This window comes from Pongo pygmaeus, chromosome 6, assembly GCF_028885625.2.
Source record: "Pongo pygmaeus isolate AG05252 chromosome 6, NHGRI_mPonPyg2-v2.0_pri, whole genome shotgun sequence".
Lineage (NCBI taxonomy): Eukaryota > Metazoa > Chordata > Mammalia > Primates > Hominidae > Pongo > Pongo pygmaeus.
Window position 1 is genome coordinate 101461357 of NC_072379.2, and position 16980 is coordinate 101478336.

The following is a 16980-nucleotide window of genomic DNA, read 5'->3' on the forward strand; positions in this document are numbered from 1 at the left end:
GGCCAGTAGTTTGAGACCAGCAGGGCAACATAGTGAGATCCTGTCTCTATTTAAAAATAATAATAAATAATAATTAAAAAATAATAATAGACCAGGCACAGGGGCTCACGCCTGTAATCCCAGCACTTTGGGAGGCCAAGGCGGGTGGATCACCTGAGGTCAGGAGTTTGAGACCAGCCTGACCAACATGGAGAAACCCTGTCTCTACTAAAAATACAAAATTAGCCAGGCATGGTGGTGCATACCTGTAATCCCAGCTACTCGGAGGCTGAGGCAGGAGAACTGCTTGAACCCAGGAGGTGAAGGTTGCAGTGAGCCGAGATCACACCACTGCACTCCAGCCTGGGCAACAAGAGCAAAACTCCGTCTTAAAAAAAAAAAAAAAAAAGGAAGAAAGAAAAAGCATATAGAAAAAGGGGTGGGGAGAGGATGGACTCTTGTTTACTTGAGGAAACTAATCACTCACGTGGCATTTTCATGGCTAGATCAAGACTTTCTTGGCTGGTCTTCCTTTCTGAAAGCTGCAAAATGGAAAATCCCAAGACTCATAATTAACCAGAACACTAGTTAATGTTTTACTTTTCTCGGGAAAAGGGAAAAATACTAACGTTCATTCAATAGCTACTCTTTGCAAGGTGCTTTAGGTATACTGTGTCATCTAAATTTGTGAAGCAAATATTACTGCCATTTTACAGATGACCAGACCAAGGCAGACTGGGGTCACTAAGAAACTTGCCAAAGTCATGCAAGAGGTAAGTACCCAATCAGGAGTGAAATCTAGGTCTTCCTGACTCAAAAGACCTCTCTTTCACTAAGCCATGCTCCTTCGATGGCATAAATATTAACTTACATTAAAATTAAACAATGAAACTCATATCTTCTTAACATACTTACTATTTTAAGAGTATGTGTTTGTGTGTATTAATGAGACAAAAAGAAAGATGTGACTCAAATCCATTTAAACCATGTTTTTAAAATATCACTTTTAAAGAAGACAAGGTAATACTTTTCTTCCAACTGAAGGTACATTTTCACCATCTTAGAAAACTTTACTACTTATACTGTAATCTGCAACTCAGATTTTTTTAATTAAAAAATAACATTTTTCTTTTTCACATTTATAAGATATATGTGAACACTGAATAAAGATACATGTGTTACCAAAATAACTCCAATTCAATTCACTATTGATGCCAATGTTTGACATTTTTGCCATGTGTATTAAGAGTATAAGATCTATCAAAATGGCTTAGTATTTTTAAACTCCTTGATTATAAGAGAAAATGCTCTTAATATGTGGAAAATGCAGAAAAATATAAATAGTTGCCATCATTATATCAACGTGCAGATATTATAACCACTGTTAACATTATGATCTGTACTTGTAGTTCTATTTTATGAATGGTTGCAATCAGAGTATTCATATTTTCTAGTTTTATAAAAAAATTGTATATGGTAACATTTTCAGTCATCCCTACGACTCTATGAGACACAAGGTTTAAAAATGAAACAAACAGGGCCAGGTACAGTGGCTCATGCCTGTAATCCCAGCACTTTGGGAAGCCGAGGCGGGTGGATCACCTGAGGTCAGCAGTTCGAGACCAGCCTGGCCAAACATGGTGAAACCCCATCTCTACTAAAAATACAAAAAAAAATTAGCCAGGCGTGGTGGCAGGCGCCTATGGTCCCAGCTACTCACAAGGCTGAGGCAGGAGAATCACTTGAACCCGGGAGGCAGAGGTAGCAGTGAGCCAAGATGGCGCCAGTGCACTCCAGCCTGGGCAGAAAGAGTGAGACTCTGTCTCAAAAAAAATAAATAAATAAATAATAATAATAATAAATAAAAACGAAACAAATTCTTGAGGAAATTTTTCAGAATGTAAATTGTTTTTGAATTGCTGAAATTTATTAAAATTGAAAGACATTGTTTAATTAATCTTCTCTGCCATGAAACTCCATCAGGCTGTGTACAAAAACCACCGGGAGGCTAAGGGTCACTAGAGCCCGGGAGTTTGAGGCTGTAGTGAGCCTCAAAGGGCTACTGCACTCCAGCTTGGGTGACAGAGTGAGACCCTATCATATATGTGAAATATAAGCTGCATGCTTGCTTGCTTGCTATCTGTGGTCATTAAAAACCCTAGACGTCTTTAGGAAATCAGGTCTGCCTGCACTTCTCCAAGCATGAATTTTGAGTTCTTTGCTTCTTTAAAACTTGCTCCATGTGCACTGATGTCAAGCCGATTCTCTATACCTTTAAAAGGTCTCCAAAAATCTGCACTCAATCAACAGATAAAAACGTTACCAGTAATAAAACCATAAAGCTAGTCTAGACAAGTAAGATTCTATCATTTCAACTTCCAGGTTTCCGTTTAATGCCTATGTGCCAATGGCTGAAGTTAGGCTTGCTCTTTAGGACCTCAGCAGTTATTCTCATCCCTCCTTTGGGACACAACTGTCCATAAGTCACCATCAAAAGCCACACTGCATCTGCACCTAGCATCATTCCTCCCAGGGGCCAACTCCTCAGAATGCAATTTTTTTTGTTTTATTTTGTTTTTTGAGACAGGGTCTTGCTCTGTCACCCAGGCTGGAGTGTAGTGGCGTGATCTTGGCTCACTGCAACCTTTGCCTCCCAGGCTCAGGTGATTCTCCTGCCTCAGCCTCCCAAGTAGCTGGGATTACAGGCACACTCTATTGCACCTGGCTAATTTTTTGTATTTTATTTTATTTATTTATTTATTTTGGTAGAGATGGCATTTTGCTATGTTGCCCAGGCTGGTCTTGAACTCCTCAGCTCAAGCAATTCACCTGCCTCAGCCTCCTAAAGTGTGGGTATTATAGGCATGAGCCACTGCACCTGGCCATGTAATATTTTTAAAAAGATAAAACATAGAATAAATTTTCTTAAATTACAGAGAATTGATCCAGGAGGTCCAAAATAGAACTACTATAACTAATAGTCATTTTAGAATAAAAAGATGTAGGGAAGGACATTTTCAAAGATACAGACGAAATTTCCTAGAACTGAAGGAAATGGATTTTCAGACTGAAAGGGCCCACCACACACAGAGCACAATGAATAAATAAAGAACTATACATCGTGGCAATTTTCAGAACACTGGTGCCAAAGAGAGGATTCTCAAAGTCTCTAGAGAGAAAACAAAGGGCCTGTTCAAAGGATCAAGAGTAAGGATGGCACTGAACCTCCCCATAGCCATACTAGAAATAAAGTTATGGAGGCAATACTCTCAAATTCTGAGAGAAAACTGTTTCTAAACAAAAATTCTATACCCAAACTATCAATTATGAGTGAGAATAAAGACATTTCAGACAAGTAAGATTTCAAAAAACTTACTTTCCATGTACCCTTTCTCAGGAAGTTCACTGAAAATATGCTCCACCAAAATGAGAAAATGACACAGAAAGAGGAACAAGTGGGATGCAGATAATAAGGGCTACCATAGAAGACACAAGGCAGCCCAGGAGGCTGGTGAAGGGTGCCCTAGAATGGAAGTCGGCAGAGACCCTGGGAAGGCATCAGCTCAGACTACAGCCCAGTGCTGAACGACCACCTGAGAGTCTTTCCCTCAGGAAAATGGCATTGAGAGGCCATAGGAGGCAGGGAAATAATCGTCATAAATACACAGAAAGTCAAGCAGATGAAAGAGATGTTGTTAACATGGCAGAGGGAGAGGTATATAAGGAAAGGAGACACAGCCATAGTACTTACTTCGTTCACCAATGAAAAATACTGATATACTCAGTGTAAACCATGAAATCAACTTAACCTAAAACTGTGATCTATCTATTCTAACAGAATAGGAGGAGGCCAAGTAGAATCATCTTAAGTAAAACTAGTACATTTAAAGGCTAGGAACCTAGAGTCAACTTTTCAAGGTCTGGAAAGGTCATCTGAAGCTCCCTTTCACAGCTTTGGCAGCCTTATCCAACGGTTAAAAGCCAAGCACTCTAGGCCATGCCTTCACCCTCATGATCCATATTCCACACACGTACCAGGCTACTACCTTGCAGAGCATGTAATACACTGTCTCACCTTCATGACCTTGTTCATGCCATCATCTACCTGGAAAATCACTGTCAAAATACTTTTTAGTTGTCTAGGCCCAGCTGAAATATTCACCTCCTCTGTGAAGCCATCTCCAGCTCTGCCTGTCAGCATCACATTCTTTCTTGTACCTCTAAAGCACTCTGTTCCTACCTCTAGTTGCCACCAGATCAGGGTTGGTTATTCCTATATGTACTCTGTTACTGAATGATGAACTTTAGGGCCTAGGTTACACCTATCCACTTAATCTCCTCAGACCTAATTCTATGCCTTATGATATATAAGGGCTCAAATAACTAGAGTGTCATATATGAAGAGCAAATATAAAGCACTCAAAAAAGCCAAGCGCTACCTCTTTAGAACTTGGAACACTGCTGTGATCTTTCTCCATTATCAGCCATCTGAGAACATGTGGAATAGAGAGGTTTTTCCATGTTGGCCACGGATTCACAAATCTCCCATCTTTTCCTTTCTTGGATTTAGTTACATCTTCTTCTAGCCTATAATCCAGTTTGAAGCTTTTCCTAGAAAACCTAGAAGAATCACTTCCTCCGGAATTCCGTGCTGAATTTTGACGTTTTCTTACTGCTTCTTTAGGATATTGGCTGCTTGTCATCAGAGACTGGTTGCTTTCATTTTCATCCATGTCCTTTGGTGAAGAACTAAAAAAAACAAGGGGGAAAAATACTGAGTTGAACGTAAAGGCATTCAAACATAACACAAGGTACTATTTGTTAGCCAATAAAAATTTCTCTAAACTTATAAAAATATTATGTCTGTATTAGCTGAAACTTTCTTCTTGCAAGGCACAATTTTAGAATACAGTATCACTTCTTGCTAAATAAGAAAGATGTGCCAGGCGCAGTGGCTCACACCTGTAATCCCAGCACTTTGGAAGGCCGAGGCGGACGGATCACCTCAGGTCGGGAGTTCGAGACCAGCCTGACCAACATGGAGAAAGCCCATCTCTACCAAAAATACAAAATTAGCCAGGCATGGTGGCACATGCCTGTAATCCCAGCTACTCAGGAGGCTGAGGCAGGAGAATCGCTTGAACCCTGGAGGTGGAGGTTGTGGTGAGCTGAGATCACGCCATTGCACACACACACAAAAAAAAAACCACGAAAGAAAGAAGGATGTTTGCTTTACCTATTAACATAACTGCCAAGCCCTTAAAAAATCCTTTATCTCCTGTAATCCAAAACAACATATTTCCCCAGCCAGCATGTAAGCATATTAAATTTTCCATTTCAATGACATTCTGTAGAATAAATTAATGCACCTTCATGAATCTATAATATTTTCATCCATGTATTTAGAAAATAGTATTGTTAACAATGCATAGTAAGGAATGCTTCAGTTCCTTGAGGGAATTTAGTAATTCAAGCAAGTCGAATATATACACCACTAGGCTTAGTCATATGTACACTGAAGATATTCTGTAACCAATGCCCCCAGAAAGTACAGCCAGTCCAAATCCCTGGAAAGGAGATAACACATTAACTGAGAGACATTTCAATAATGTATTTAACTGATCAATAAAATACATTTAAATATATCAGAACTGCCAAGTCAGTGAGTATGTATCCTAGCTATACAACCTTGAGCCAGTTTCCCACCCTCTCTGTACCCTGATTTCCTCATCTATAAAATGGAGAGAACATTACTTGCCTCCTAGGTTTATTAAGAAGACCTGTAATACAAGTAAGGAACCTGGAAACATAGTAACACACACATAAACCCACCATCACAGCTCAATCAATGTCAGCTGTTGCTGCTGACCTTGTTATTCCTGCTACTACTGCTACTGCTTAACTCAAGGCATTAAAATCGCTGATTTTGACCTATACAGGACTCCAGATACACAAAAGTGGTAAGTAAAGTATCTGCCATGAATTTCATTTCTTTCTTATTCTGTTAAACATTTGCTTTCTGTTTCATTAGTTTAAATACAATGCACACACATAGCACATTTTATAAGTGGAAATAAGGAAATGAGCACAGTAACAGAAAGCCAAATATTATTTTTATGGCTACAATGGTGTTTAAATGGAAATACTGCCCCAGAAAGAAAGGGAAAAAACACAAACCGTAGGATGAACACGTACACAGAACCAAAACTTTTTTTCCAAACTGTCTAGAGTAAGCAGTCTGTAATCTAGAGAAGAATCACTGTGAAGAAAAGAAACCCCAGCTGACTAAAGCTAAAGCACACGCTGTTGCTCAGCCATCGCTGTGTGTGTGAGAGCTCAAGAGTTAAGAGTCTAACGAGATTTATACTTGCGGCAAATAGCTTACCCTTTCTCATCCTCCATTTTCTCCCGGTAAACTATCGACCTACCTGTGGAGGTTTCTCTGAAAGGATCAAATGGCACAGGTACATAAGGTACTTGGCACTCACAAATGCTCATTCTTTTCCCTAAACTTGTTAACCGGCCATACATCTAAATTGTTTATTTTTTTTATTTTTGAGACAGGGTCTCACTGTCACCCAGGCTGGAATACAATGGCTCAATCACGGCTCATTGCAGCCTCAACCTCCCCGGGCTCAGGGTATCCTCCCACCTCAGCCTCCCAAGTAGCTGGGACCACAGGTGTGTGCCACCATGCCTGGCTAACTTTTTTATTTTTTAGTAGAGATGGGGTTTCACCGTGTTACCCAGGCTGACCTGGAACTTCTGGGCTCAAGCAATCTGCTTGCCTCCTCGGACTCACAAAGTGCTAGGATTATAGCTAAATTCTTTAAGTTATTCTAGAACTTAAAGTGGTCTCGGAGAGTAAGCTCTCATAGAATCACATTTTCTGGGTTATAATTAAGTTCAGGCCAAGGACTTTACAAAGAGCAGAAACAATGACCATCCAGCTGAACCTCATTTCATTTAACAGATGAAAATGTACAAGTTTAGAGAGTTTAAGTTACTTCTCAAAAAGATAATATGTCCAACAGATGGCAGAGGTGACCTCATGCTACTCCTTGTCATGATAAAACAGCTTATGAGATACCTGTATTTGTCATATACATATACATATGTATGTATATATACACACATATATATCATAATTCTACCAAATACATTAATAAATGTTTGGCTCGTTGTTTTAAACAATGAAGGGATAAGGGAGAAAGGAAAAAAGGACACTTTGATTCAAAGACCACAAAGACAACATCAAAATAGGGTTTTGAACAAAATCTAGTGGTCTAATGTATCTAGGACATAAAAAGCAAGGAAGAGCCAGGCGCAGTGGCTCATGCCTATAATTCCAGCACTTTAGGAGGCCAAGGCAGATGACTCACCTGAGATCAGGAGTTGAAGATTGGCCTGGCCAACATGGTGAAACCCTGTCTCTACTAAAAACACAAAAATTAGCCGGGCGTGGTGGACCTGTGCCTGTAATCTCAGCTACTCAGGAGGCTGAGGCAGGAGAATCACTTGAACCCTAGAGGCAGAGGTTGCAGTGAGCCGAGATTGCGCTGTTGCACTCCAGCCTGGGCGACAGTGAGACTCTGTCTCAAGGGAAAAAAAAAAAAAAAAAGCAAGGAAGGTTTATGAAAGTCGAGACTATAAAGGGTTAAAAGATTAGACAGTAAAGATGGGACTAGATTGTAGTAAAGACGGACTCCCTCTAAGGAGGCTGGGCTACACTGCAAGCAATGGGGAAACACTGAACACACTTAAAAGGCTGTGTACTTAAGGGCTGGGCACAGTGGCTCACGCATGTAATCACAGCCATTTGGGAGGCCGAGGCGAGTGGATCATGAGGTCAGGAGTTCGAGACTAGCCTGGCCAACACAGTGAAGGCTCGTCTCTACTAAAAATTCAAAAATTAGTTGGGCATGGTGGTGCGCGCCTGTAGTCACAGCTACTTGGGAGCCTGAGGCAGGAGAATTGCTTGAACCCAGGAGGCGGAGGCTGCGGAGACTCCGTCTAAAAAAAAAATGGTGTACTTAGGGAAGACAACTCTGGTAGCAGGATTAAAAACAAAGGAAGTGGCTAAAAACTGGAGCTTGGGAGATGGATGGAACGAAAACAGAAGAAGCCTAGAACACCCAATAACACTGAACCACCATGCCACATGTTTCACATATTTCATTTAAACTCATGCTCCTAGCAGACCCTCAAGGTAGGTATCATAATCCCCACTTTTTAACAGTGAATAGCAACCCAGTCAAAAGATGAGGAGGCAGTGCAATGAGAAGAGAAAAAGCAGAATAAATCCAAGAGACAATAAAGAAAATGAATCAATAAGACTTGAGAGTACTTGGATAGTCACACATTTTGGACTTTGTAGGGCTGGTTGGTCGGGAGGAGAGTGGGAAGAGTCAGAAATGGCAGCACCACTAATCAAGGTGGATTGTGACCCAGTGAGTTTGAGAAGGGTTTGAGGTCATGAGAAAGCAAGAACCCAAGAGAAAGTCCTCATTGACACCCAAAGGAAATGGATTCAGGCTGCTTTAGGGGCAAAAAAAAAAAAAAAAAAATTAGCCCACTGTGGTGTTGCAAGCCTGTATGTAGTCCCAGCTACTCAGGAGCTGACGGGGAGGATCACTTGAGCCCAGGAAGTTGAGGCTGCAGTGAGCTGTTATCATGCCACTGCACTCCAGCCTGGGCAACAGAGCGAGACTCTGTCTCAAAAAAAGAAAGAAAGAAAAGAAACAAAAAGAAGATAAAAGAAAAAATTGGTGCAGTGATCTTTCTTCTCGCTAAATAATAAGCTTTTTCAAAGTTGTCTATTCACACGACCTCCATTTCCTCACCTCCCATCCACTCAGTCTTTCACCCCAATCAATCTATGGAAACAGGTCTCATTACCAAATAGCCATCCTCTCCTAACAAACCCCCTCCCTTAACACACACAAAGTCCAGTTTTCAGAAATGCTCTTTAAAAAACAAAAAACAAAAAAATCTGATACAAACAAAACAAAACGAAAAAACCTCCAAAGGGTTTCTTGAGGGCAAAGGTCAGCAAGATGGTTCATAGGGTCTGTGTTTCTAACCCTACCCACACTCTCCACACTCTCTTCTGCTCCATAAACATGGCCTGAAACTATTTCCTCAGATGTATCATGTACCCATTTCAGGGAGACCAACTGCCACGCTGTAATATCCTTGGGGTATGGGGAAATGTATAGTCACAGGATTATGGATTGCCATCCATGACAGATGTTAAAGCAATACAAAATGATGAAACTATGAAGCACCATTTCACACGATGCACTGTTGAAAGGGCAAGAAAGAGCAGAAGCACGTAAAACCTGAGCCTTGAAACTCTGGACTGGTTTTTCTGGAGGAAAAATACTCAAAGCCCATTTGGTGAATGTGCAAAATGACAAGCTCTGCCAACAGGTGCTCCAGTGACAAAGGAGCCTCAGCCTGAGAGTGGGTCGCACAAGAACGCTCCTCATCCCCAGTGTCTTCTGGGCACTCAGTAGAGGACACAGCAACAATCTCGCAACAGTCATCCTCAAACACCACAGATAAAATGACAGAAAAACTAGGAATGAGGAAGAGTGGGTTGTCTGTATGGTCCTGTGTTAACTAGCTTTGAGCTTTTCAAGCTTGACAAACCCCTTAACATATCTAGCTGGAGTTTCTGTAATTAAATGTGGCAAATTTCAAACTATTTCTTGTTATGTAACTGTTTCCAAAATTAACAATGTAAATGAAAATAATCCACCCTTGATTTCAGGCCAACACCAACTGAAAGTAGATGTGTACATGAATACACATAAATTGTAAACAACCTGTGTTTCAAAAAGTGCTTTAAAACTTGATAAAGATCTTTCCATTGTACTGATTTTGATTCAATTTAAGATCCATGAATTCTGAAAGAGCAATCTAAACAAATAAGTAATAAATAAATAAAAATACCATGAATTGTAAGGCACCCTGATGTGTCATGTCCCACTAACGAAGTAAAAATGTTATCAATTATAGTTAGGTCACACGTTATACATGACATATACTGATATCAGTGGTGTTAAAATGTGAATAAAATGTCTATCTCAAAATGGATGAAATATAGCATTTTGTGTTGAAAAATAAATATGTTGGGACAGGAGTGAAAACACTGCTTTTGGTAATTAAATATAATCAGAAGCATAATTAATTTGCTCATCCTCTTTCCCTCTGTGAACAACAGCTAGTTATAAACATACCAAATGCTAAATTTGTTCTAGAAAACTAGAATCCAGAAGAAAATTTAAAGGTAACAAACCCCTGTGACAGGTGATAAATATAAAATACAAATGTTCTAGCCAGGCACGGTGGCTCATGCCTGTAATCCCAGCACTTTGGCAGGCCGAGGCAGGTGGATCACCTCAGGTCGGGAGTTCGAGACCAGCCTGGCCAACATGGTGAAACCCCATCTCTACTAAAAATACAAAAATTAGCTAGGCATGGTGGTGTATGCCTATAGTCCCAGCTACTCAGGTGGCTAAGGCAGGAGAATCGCTTGAACCCAGGAGGCAGAGGTTGCAGTGAGCAAAGATTCCAGCCTGAGCAACAGAGTGAGACTCCGTCTCAAAATAAATAAATAAAAATAAAAAATAAAACAAATGTTCTTTTTTAAAGAACAATGTATTACAAAAAGGACAACATAAATTCCATCTAGTAATTATCAAGGACATGCTCTACAGCTTTTGAAGATTAATTGCCTATTTAACAGCAGAAGGACTTACCCCTATGTCTCCAACCAAAGAGAGGTCTGAGCTGTGACATTTGGTGAAGACAAGTCAGCCAAGTACAAATATTTTCTCTCAATAACTGCACACATTGGTAAAATGCTTTCAAAAAATAAGAATTCTCTATTTCAAAAGCAAATGTTTCATGCTTTCTTTTTTCAACATTTAAGATTTGCCAACTGCCTAGAATTGAATGCACTGCTTTATCATGTAAAAAGCTAAAGAAAAAAATCACAGTAGTACAACATACATTTGGGATTTCAACATACTCATAAATTATGAAGCGGCAAATCATTCCCAGAGTAGACATTTAATAAATACTAATTGAGTTCCTGTCCATTATGTAACAACAAAGATGCTGACGTTAAATCTGGGAAGTATTCAGAAGTGTATTTTCAGATATCTCTGACTAAATAACATTAAACTTAACAATTCTGTATTTGTTCTCCTTATCCTTATTGAAGAGAAAGGGCCCTTTTGATACAATGCTAGATAACATGGCTAATGAAACTATGTCAATTCACTGAAATATCTGCAAAGGGCTTCAGTGGGGGTAAAATTAAACTGTTCCCATCCTTCACATTCAATAAGATTCCAGGCAATACTGGTATTACTCCCAGAGGCATTTAGGGAACCAGTGGGAGGGCAGATACGTCCAAGCACAGGAAGTACACTGGATAATAAGAGGGAGAATGTTCTGTGGGAGGTATGTATACAACATTCATCAACCAAAAAAGTACTGCACTGTTATCACTAAACTTCATTCTTACCACACTTTATTGACTTAGCAAAACAACAAGTTTTGCTAAGAAGCTAAAAGAAAACAAAGCAAACAGAAGCTTAATATAGAGGACCTGAGAGTATGACAACATTTAATAACAATTATTGCATCAAAAATAGAATGTACACTCATAATATACATTTAGATATGTGTACATATAAATCTCTATATATATCACCAAATAATTTATCTTCACAAGAGTGGAAAGAACACTAGTTAGGAGTCAGAAAAACGACTCCAGTTCTACTATTAACTAGAGATATTAGATTGCGGGGAGTAACTCAGCCTCTCTAAACTTGGGCTTACTCATCTGTTCAATAAAGATGGTAACTCCTAAATGTCACTTTAAATGTCTGTTAGTCATTCAAGGAGACCATGAGTTAGCACTTCAAAGTGCTATACATATGGAAATTGCTGGCTAGTTGTGGTGCCTCATGCCTGTAATCCCAATACTTTGGGAGGCCAAGGAAAAGAATTCGAGACCAGCCTGGCCAACATGGCAAAACCCTATTAAAAAAAAAAAATTAGCCAAGAGTGGTGGTGCACGCCTGTAATCCCAGCTACTCGGGAGGTTGAGGCAGGAGAATCACTTGAACCCAGGAGGTGGAGGTTGCAGTGGGCTGAGATCGTGCCACTGCACTCCAGCCTGGGTGACAGAGTGAGACTCCACCTCAAAAAAAAAATGCAAATTGTTGAGGCCGGGAGCAGTGGCTCACACCTGTAATCCTAGCACTTTAGAAGGACGAGGTGGGCAGACTGCCTGAGCTCAGGAGTTCGAGAACAGCCTGGCTAACATGGCGAAACCCCGTCTCTACTAAAAAAAAAAAAAATACAAAAAGAAATTATCTGTGTATGGCAGCCCAAACCTGTAGTCCTAGCTACTTGGGAGGCTGAGGCAGGAGAATCACTTGAACCCGGAGGCAGAGGTTGCAGTGAGCCAAGATTGCACCACTGCCCTCCAGTCTGGGCGACAGAGCAAGACTCTGTCTCACAAAACAAAAAACAAAAAACAAAAAAAAAAAAAAAAAATTTAAATTGAAGAGTAAAGAATATATGATAAATAGGACCTTTTGATCCAACTGAGTTGTTTTTCAGGTGAAAGATAAAACATTCTAGAATTTCATATGGCTTTAAAAGCCTAAGTTGCTGAATTTTTTTCATTTTTCTTTCCTTAATTTTACGTAACTATAAAAGTACGTTAAGTTTTGTTATCCTTTAAGAAAAGTATTTTCTTTTGTTAAAACTTTAAATTTATCACAAAGCATTCATCCAATTATAGACAAAAAATTATTTTGACAAATAATTCACAAAGAAATGCCAACCAACCAAAAGCATTTAAGAGTCCAAATAAATTGTTTGTTTGGTTTTTTTTTTTTTTTTTTGAGACGGAGTTTTGCTCTTATTGCCCAGGCTAGAGCGCAGTGGTGCAATCTCGGCTCACTGCAACCTCCACCTCCCAGGTTCAAGTGATTCTCCTGCCTCAGCCTCCCAAGTAGCTGGGATTACAGGTGCCCGCCACCATGCCCAGCTAATTTTTGTATTTTTAGTAGAGACAGGTTTCACCATGTTGGCCAGGCTGGTCTCGAACTCCTGACCTCGTGATCCGCCTGCGTTGGCCTCCCAAAGTGCTGGGATCACAGGCATGAGCCACTACGTCCGGCCCCAAATAAATAGTTCTGAGAGGAAAGAATGTAAAACGTAATTTGAATCTTTGGGATACAGTCTATTAACAGACTTTAAGTCAGCAAAATACATAAACACTCTAGAAGTTTCCTCTACAATAAGAGGTTTTCCCCATATTTACATATGTAAGTAAGAAAGCAAAGCTTTCATTAGAATCAAAAACAATAAAACAAGAGAAACAGCTGGCTTAAGAACAAAGCCCATTTATGAATACCTTTTATGACTGGAATCCTTAGGGTGATAAAATTAAAATATCATGTTACGGCAAATCTGGAAAACAGGCATAAAATACTTATTGAAATAACATAGTTATCATGTCTTTAATACCTTAAAAAAAATAGCAAGCACAAAGTGCAGGTTCATTTCCGGTATAATCAATTATACCTAAATGATATACAGAAGTATTTAATTGAAAAGGTCAGGCCAGGTGTGGTGGTGCGCATCTGTAGTCCCAGCTACTCAGGAGGCTGAGGTGGGAGGACTGCTTGAACCCAGGAGGTCAAGTCTGCAGTGAACTGTAATTGAGCCACTGCACTCCAGCCTGGGTGACAGAGCAAGATGCTGTATCAAAAAAAAAAAAAAAAAAAAAAAGAAAGAAAGAAAGAAAGAAAAAAGAAAAGGAAAGAAAACCAAAAAAGAAAAGGCTGGGGGAGGACAAGGTAGGAGGAACAGTAAGTTGATGCCTGTGGAACTTGAAATACATCCTAAATATGTCAGATGATCCTTCCTTTTCTTTTTTTTTTTTTTTTGAGACAGAGTCTTGTTCTGTAACCCAGGCTGGAGTGCAATGGTGCAGTCTCGGCTCACTGCAACCTCCATCTCCCAGGTTCAACCGATTCTCGTGCCTCAGCCTCCCGAGTGGCTGGGATTACAGGCATGAGCCGCCAAGCCTGGTTAATTTTTGTGTTTTTAGTAGAGATGGGGTTTCACCACGTTGGCCAGGCAGGTAGATGATCTTAAATGTTCATTTACTGTTCCTGAGCCAAGATTTTAACCAAAAAAAAAAGCTTCCAAATGGGACTACTTTCTCTCTACTATCTCCATCTCATAATTAAGTATACAAAAAGAAAACCTTCCAATTTAATGCATAACCTGTAAAGAAACGGAAAGGAGAAACATATCTTCATAGCTCCTGGATAGGACAGAGAAAGAGGGAAAAAAGCACACTTTGCACTTCTTTCTGACTTCAGTCCAGTTCCAACTTTGACCCTACTGAATTCTATAGCCCTTTTTTTTTTTTTTTTTTTTTTGAGTCAGAGTTTTGCTTTTGTTGCCCAGGCTGGAGTCCAGTGGTGCGATCTCGGCTCACTGCAACCTCCACCTCCCAGGTTCAAACGATTCTCCTGCCTCAGCCTCGTGAGTAGCTGGGATCACAGGCAAGTGCCACCACACCCAGCTAATTTTTTGTATTTTTATTAGAGACAGGGTTTCATCATGTTGGCCAGGCTGGTCTTGAACTCCCGACCTCAGGTGATCCACCTGCCTTGGCCTCCCAAAGTGCTGGGATTACAGGCATGAGCCACCATGCCCAGCCTTCTGTAGCCTTTAAAAAGTCACTTAACATCATTGAGGCTCACTTTCATCTGTAAAATAAGAGGACTGGGCTGTACCTCTAAAGTCTCTCTACCTCTAAAATTCTAACAATCTTCAGCTGCACCAAAGAGCCAACTCAGGCCACTAAAGAGCTGTCCCCTCTAACTCAGCCTTGGCCAACCCCTCCTATTTCCACTCCCTCAAATAAAATTCCCAGCTCAGGTCCAGCTGCCTTCCCCAGGCTGGACTGGCAAGGGATAAGCAAAGTATTTCACCTGAGAACAGCACAGTTATCTACTGGAAGAAAGTGCAATTTCACAGGTTTATCACGTAGGCTAGGAGGTTATTAAGAGCCGGGACATATAAATCTGATACAAATAGCCATTAGATTTTCAAACTTCAAAAGATTCCAGATATTACCTGTAAGGGCTTCCACTTAAAATATTTTAAAAGTCGTATTTAACAAACATTGTTAGAATGTCTACTTTATCTAAGTCCTAGCTCTCCAGTTTGCTGTGGAGAATATGAACCCCTGACCTCTAGGGATTCAAAATCCATTAGGGAAAAAAATCATAAGAAACCATATAGATTTTGGCTCAGTATCATGTTTACAGAAGTGTCAGCTCTGATTAATGAAAATGGTATAGACTTTAGAATAAGTCATTTCCAAAACACACTGGCCAAATTCTCAAGATGGTGAGGAATACTTTTCCTTAGGTGCTGAGCGGTCCACAGTGACAGCAACAGTCCTGTGATCCAGCAGGTCAGAGACACTGAAAAGCTCAGAACTTTCTGAATTCAGCCAACAAGTTAAAGGGCCCTGATGGCAACAGAGAGGGTGATGGAAAGAAACAAAGTCACTAGAGAGGTTACTTGAACCCCTGATTCACTCACAAATGAATTTGGCAAAGGGGCAGACATGTTATTCTGCCCGCAGTGTCATGTGTGGTCCATCCTCTGTGAGAAAAAGGTAAACAACAAAAAATAAACAGTGAGACTTTTACAGGAAAACAAGGCCCAGGACATGACTACATCAGACCCTGTTCAGCCATCTCCTGAGTCTTCAGTACACTGTAAATAACAGGGTCAGAGTGAGGCTAGAGACATCCCCAAAAGTTTAACAGAATCTTGAGATTCAAAGGGACTTTAAGTTCCCTGAGTTCAATTCAGTAGCCTCTGTTTAAGAATAGCAGAAAGTTTGTAGCAAATTATAAAAGCATATTAAAAATGAATATAACTAAAATATACTTGAACGGGTTATCAGGAAAAACTACATTACCAGAAGATGGGGCAAAAGAATTGAAAACATCTTAAAATAAATGCTTCCCAACTTTGCCCCTTATCATCCTAAGCCTGTTTCATAATTCTTAGCCCAGTCTCTGGCACACAGTACATAGTAAGCACTCAATAACTAAACCACTGTTTTATTATGCTATAAACAGTTAACAGTTTTAATGAGATAGTAGGTTATACATGTATACCATTTTTGCATTTCTACACTAATGTGATAAGGGAAGCTGAGGGAAATGGTGTGAATAAACTGAAACAGAATAAACTCTGGAATGTGTTTTTATTCTATTTGAGTAAGAGAAGGCCTGATCTTGGAATTCACAGAACTCTTTTTTTTCTTTTTTGAGACAGAGTCTTGCTCAGTCGCCCAGGCTGGAGGGCAGTGGCATGATCTCGGCTCACTGCAAGCTCCGCCTTCCGGGTTCACGTCATTCTCCTGCCTCAGCCTCCCAAGTGGCTGGGACTACAGGCGCCCGCCACCACGCACGGCTAATTTTTTTGTATTTTTAGTAGAGACGGGGTTTCACCATGTTAGCCAGGATAGTCTCAATCTCCTGACCTCGTGATCTGCCCGCCTTGGCCTCCCAAAGTGCAGAACTCTTAATTCAAAACAGGATTCCTACACGACCTCATAGTTCCTTGTGGCCTCACTAACCCTTCTGGAGTCACCAGAAGGCTCTCATTAGCTCAGAAGACTCATTGATAGTCTCCTGATTCTGAAAGTAATAATCTACCTGACTTCCCTTTATCTCCCTTCACTGGCCCAAGGAGCAGAAGCTGAAAACTCATGATACTAATGGTGGCCACATGCAGACTCAGCACTTTTCCCAGAGCTTGAAGCTCCAGTTAAACAGATTTTTTTGCTCAAAGGAAAAATTTCCCACAATGGGAGCTGGCAAAACAGGCAAGCAAGGCCAGCTCTACATAAATCATGAGTAACTAAGT

The 16980-nt window shown here is 40.3% G+C and overlaps 1 protein-coding gene across 8 annotated transcripts in view; it reads right to left on the reverse strand.

The window, feature by feature from the left end:
• NAPEPLD (N-acyl phosphatidylethanolamine phospholipase D) overlaps positions 1-16980 on the reverse strand; it is an 83728-nt gene that overhangs the window by 43546 nt on the left and 23202 nt on the right. For 6 of the 8 annotated variants that reach the window (XR_008503633.2, XR_008503632.2, XM_054494962.2 and 3 more), the window contains exon 2: positions 4419-4728. Coding sequence is in view for 6 of the 8 variants with exons in the window: in XM_054494962.2 (XP_054350937.1) it covers positions 4419-4728 (310 nt within the window). In the remaining 2 variants the exon portion in view is untranslated. Of the gene's footprint in view, positions 1-4418; positions 4729-7361; positions 7418-13426; positions 13483-16980 lie in introns of those variants that run through there. The other 2 variants (XM_054494965.2, XM_054494967.2) reach the window with 2 other exon arrangements.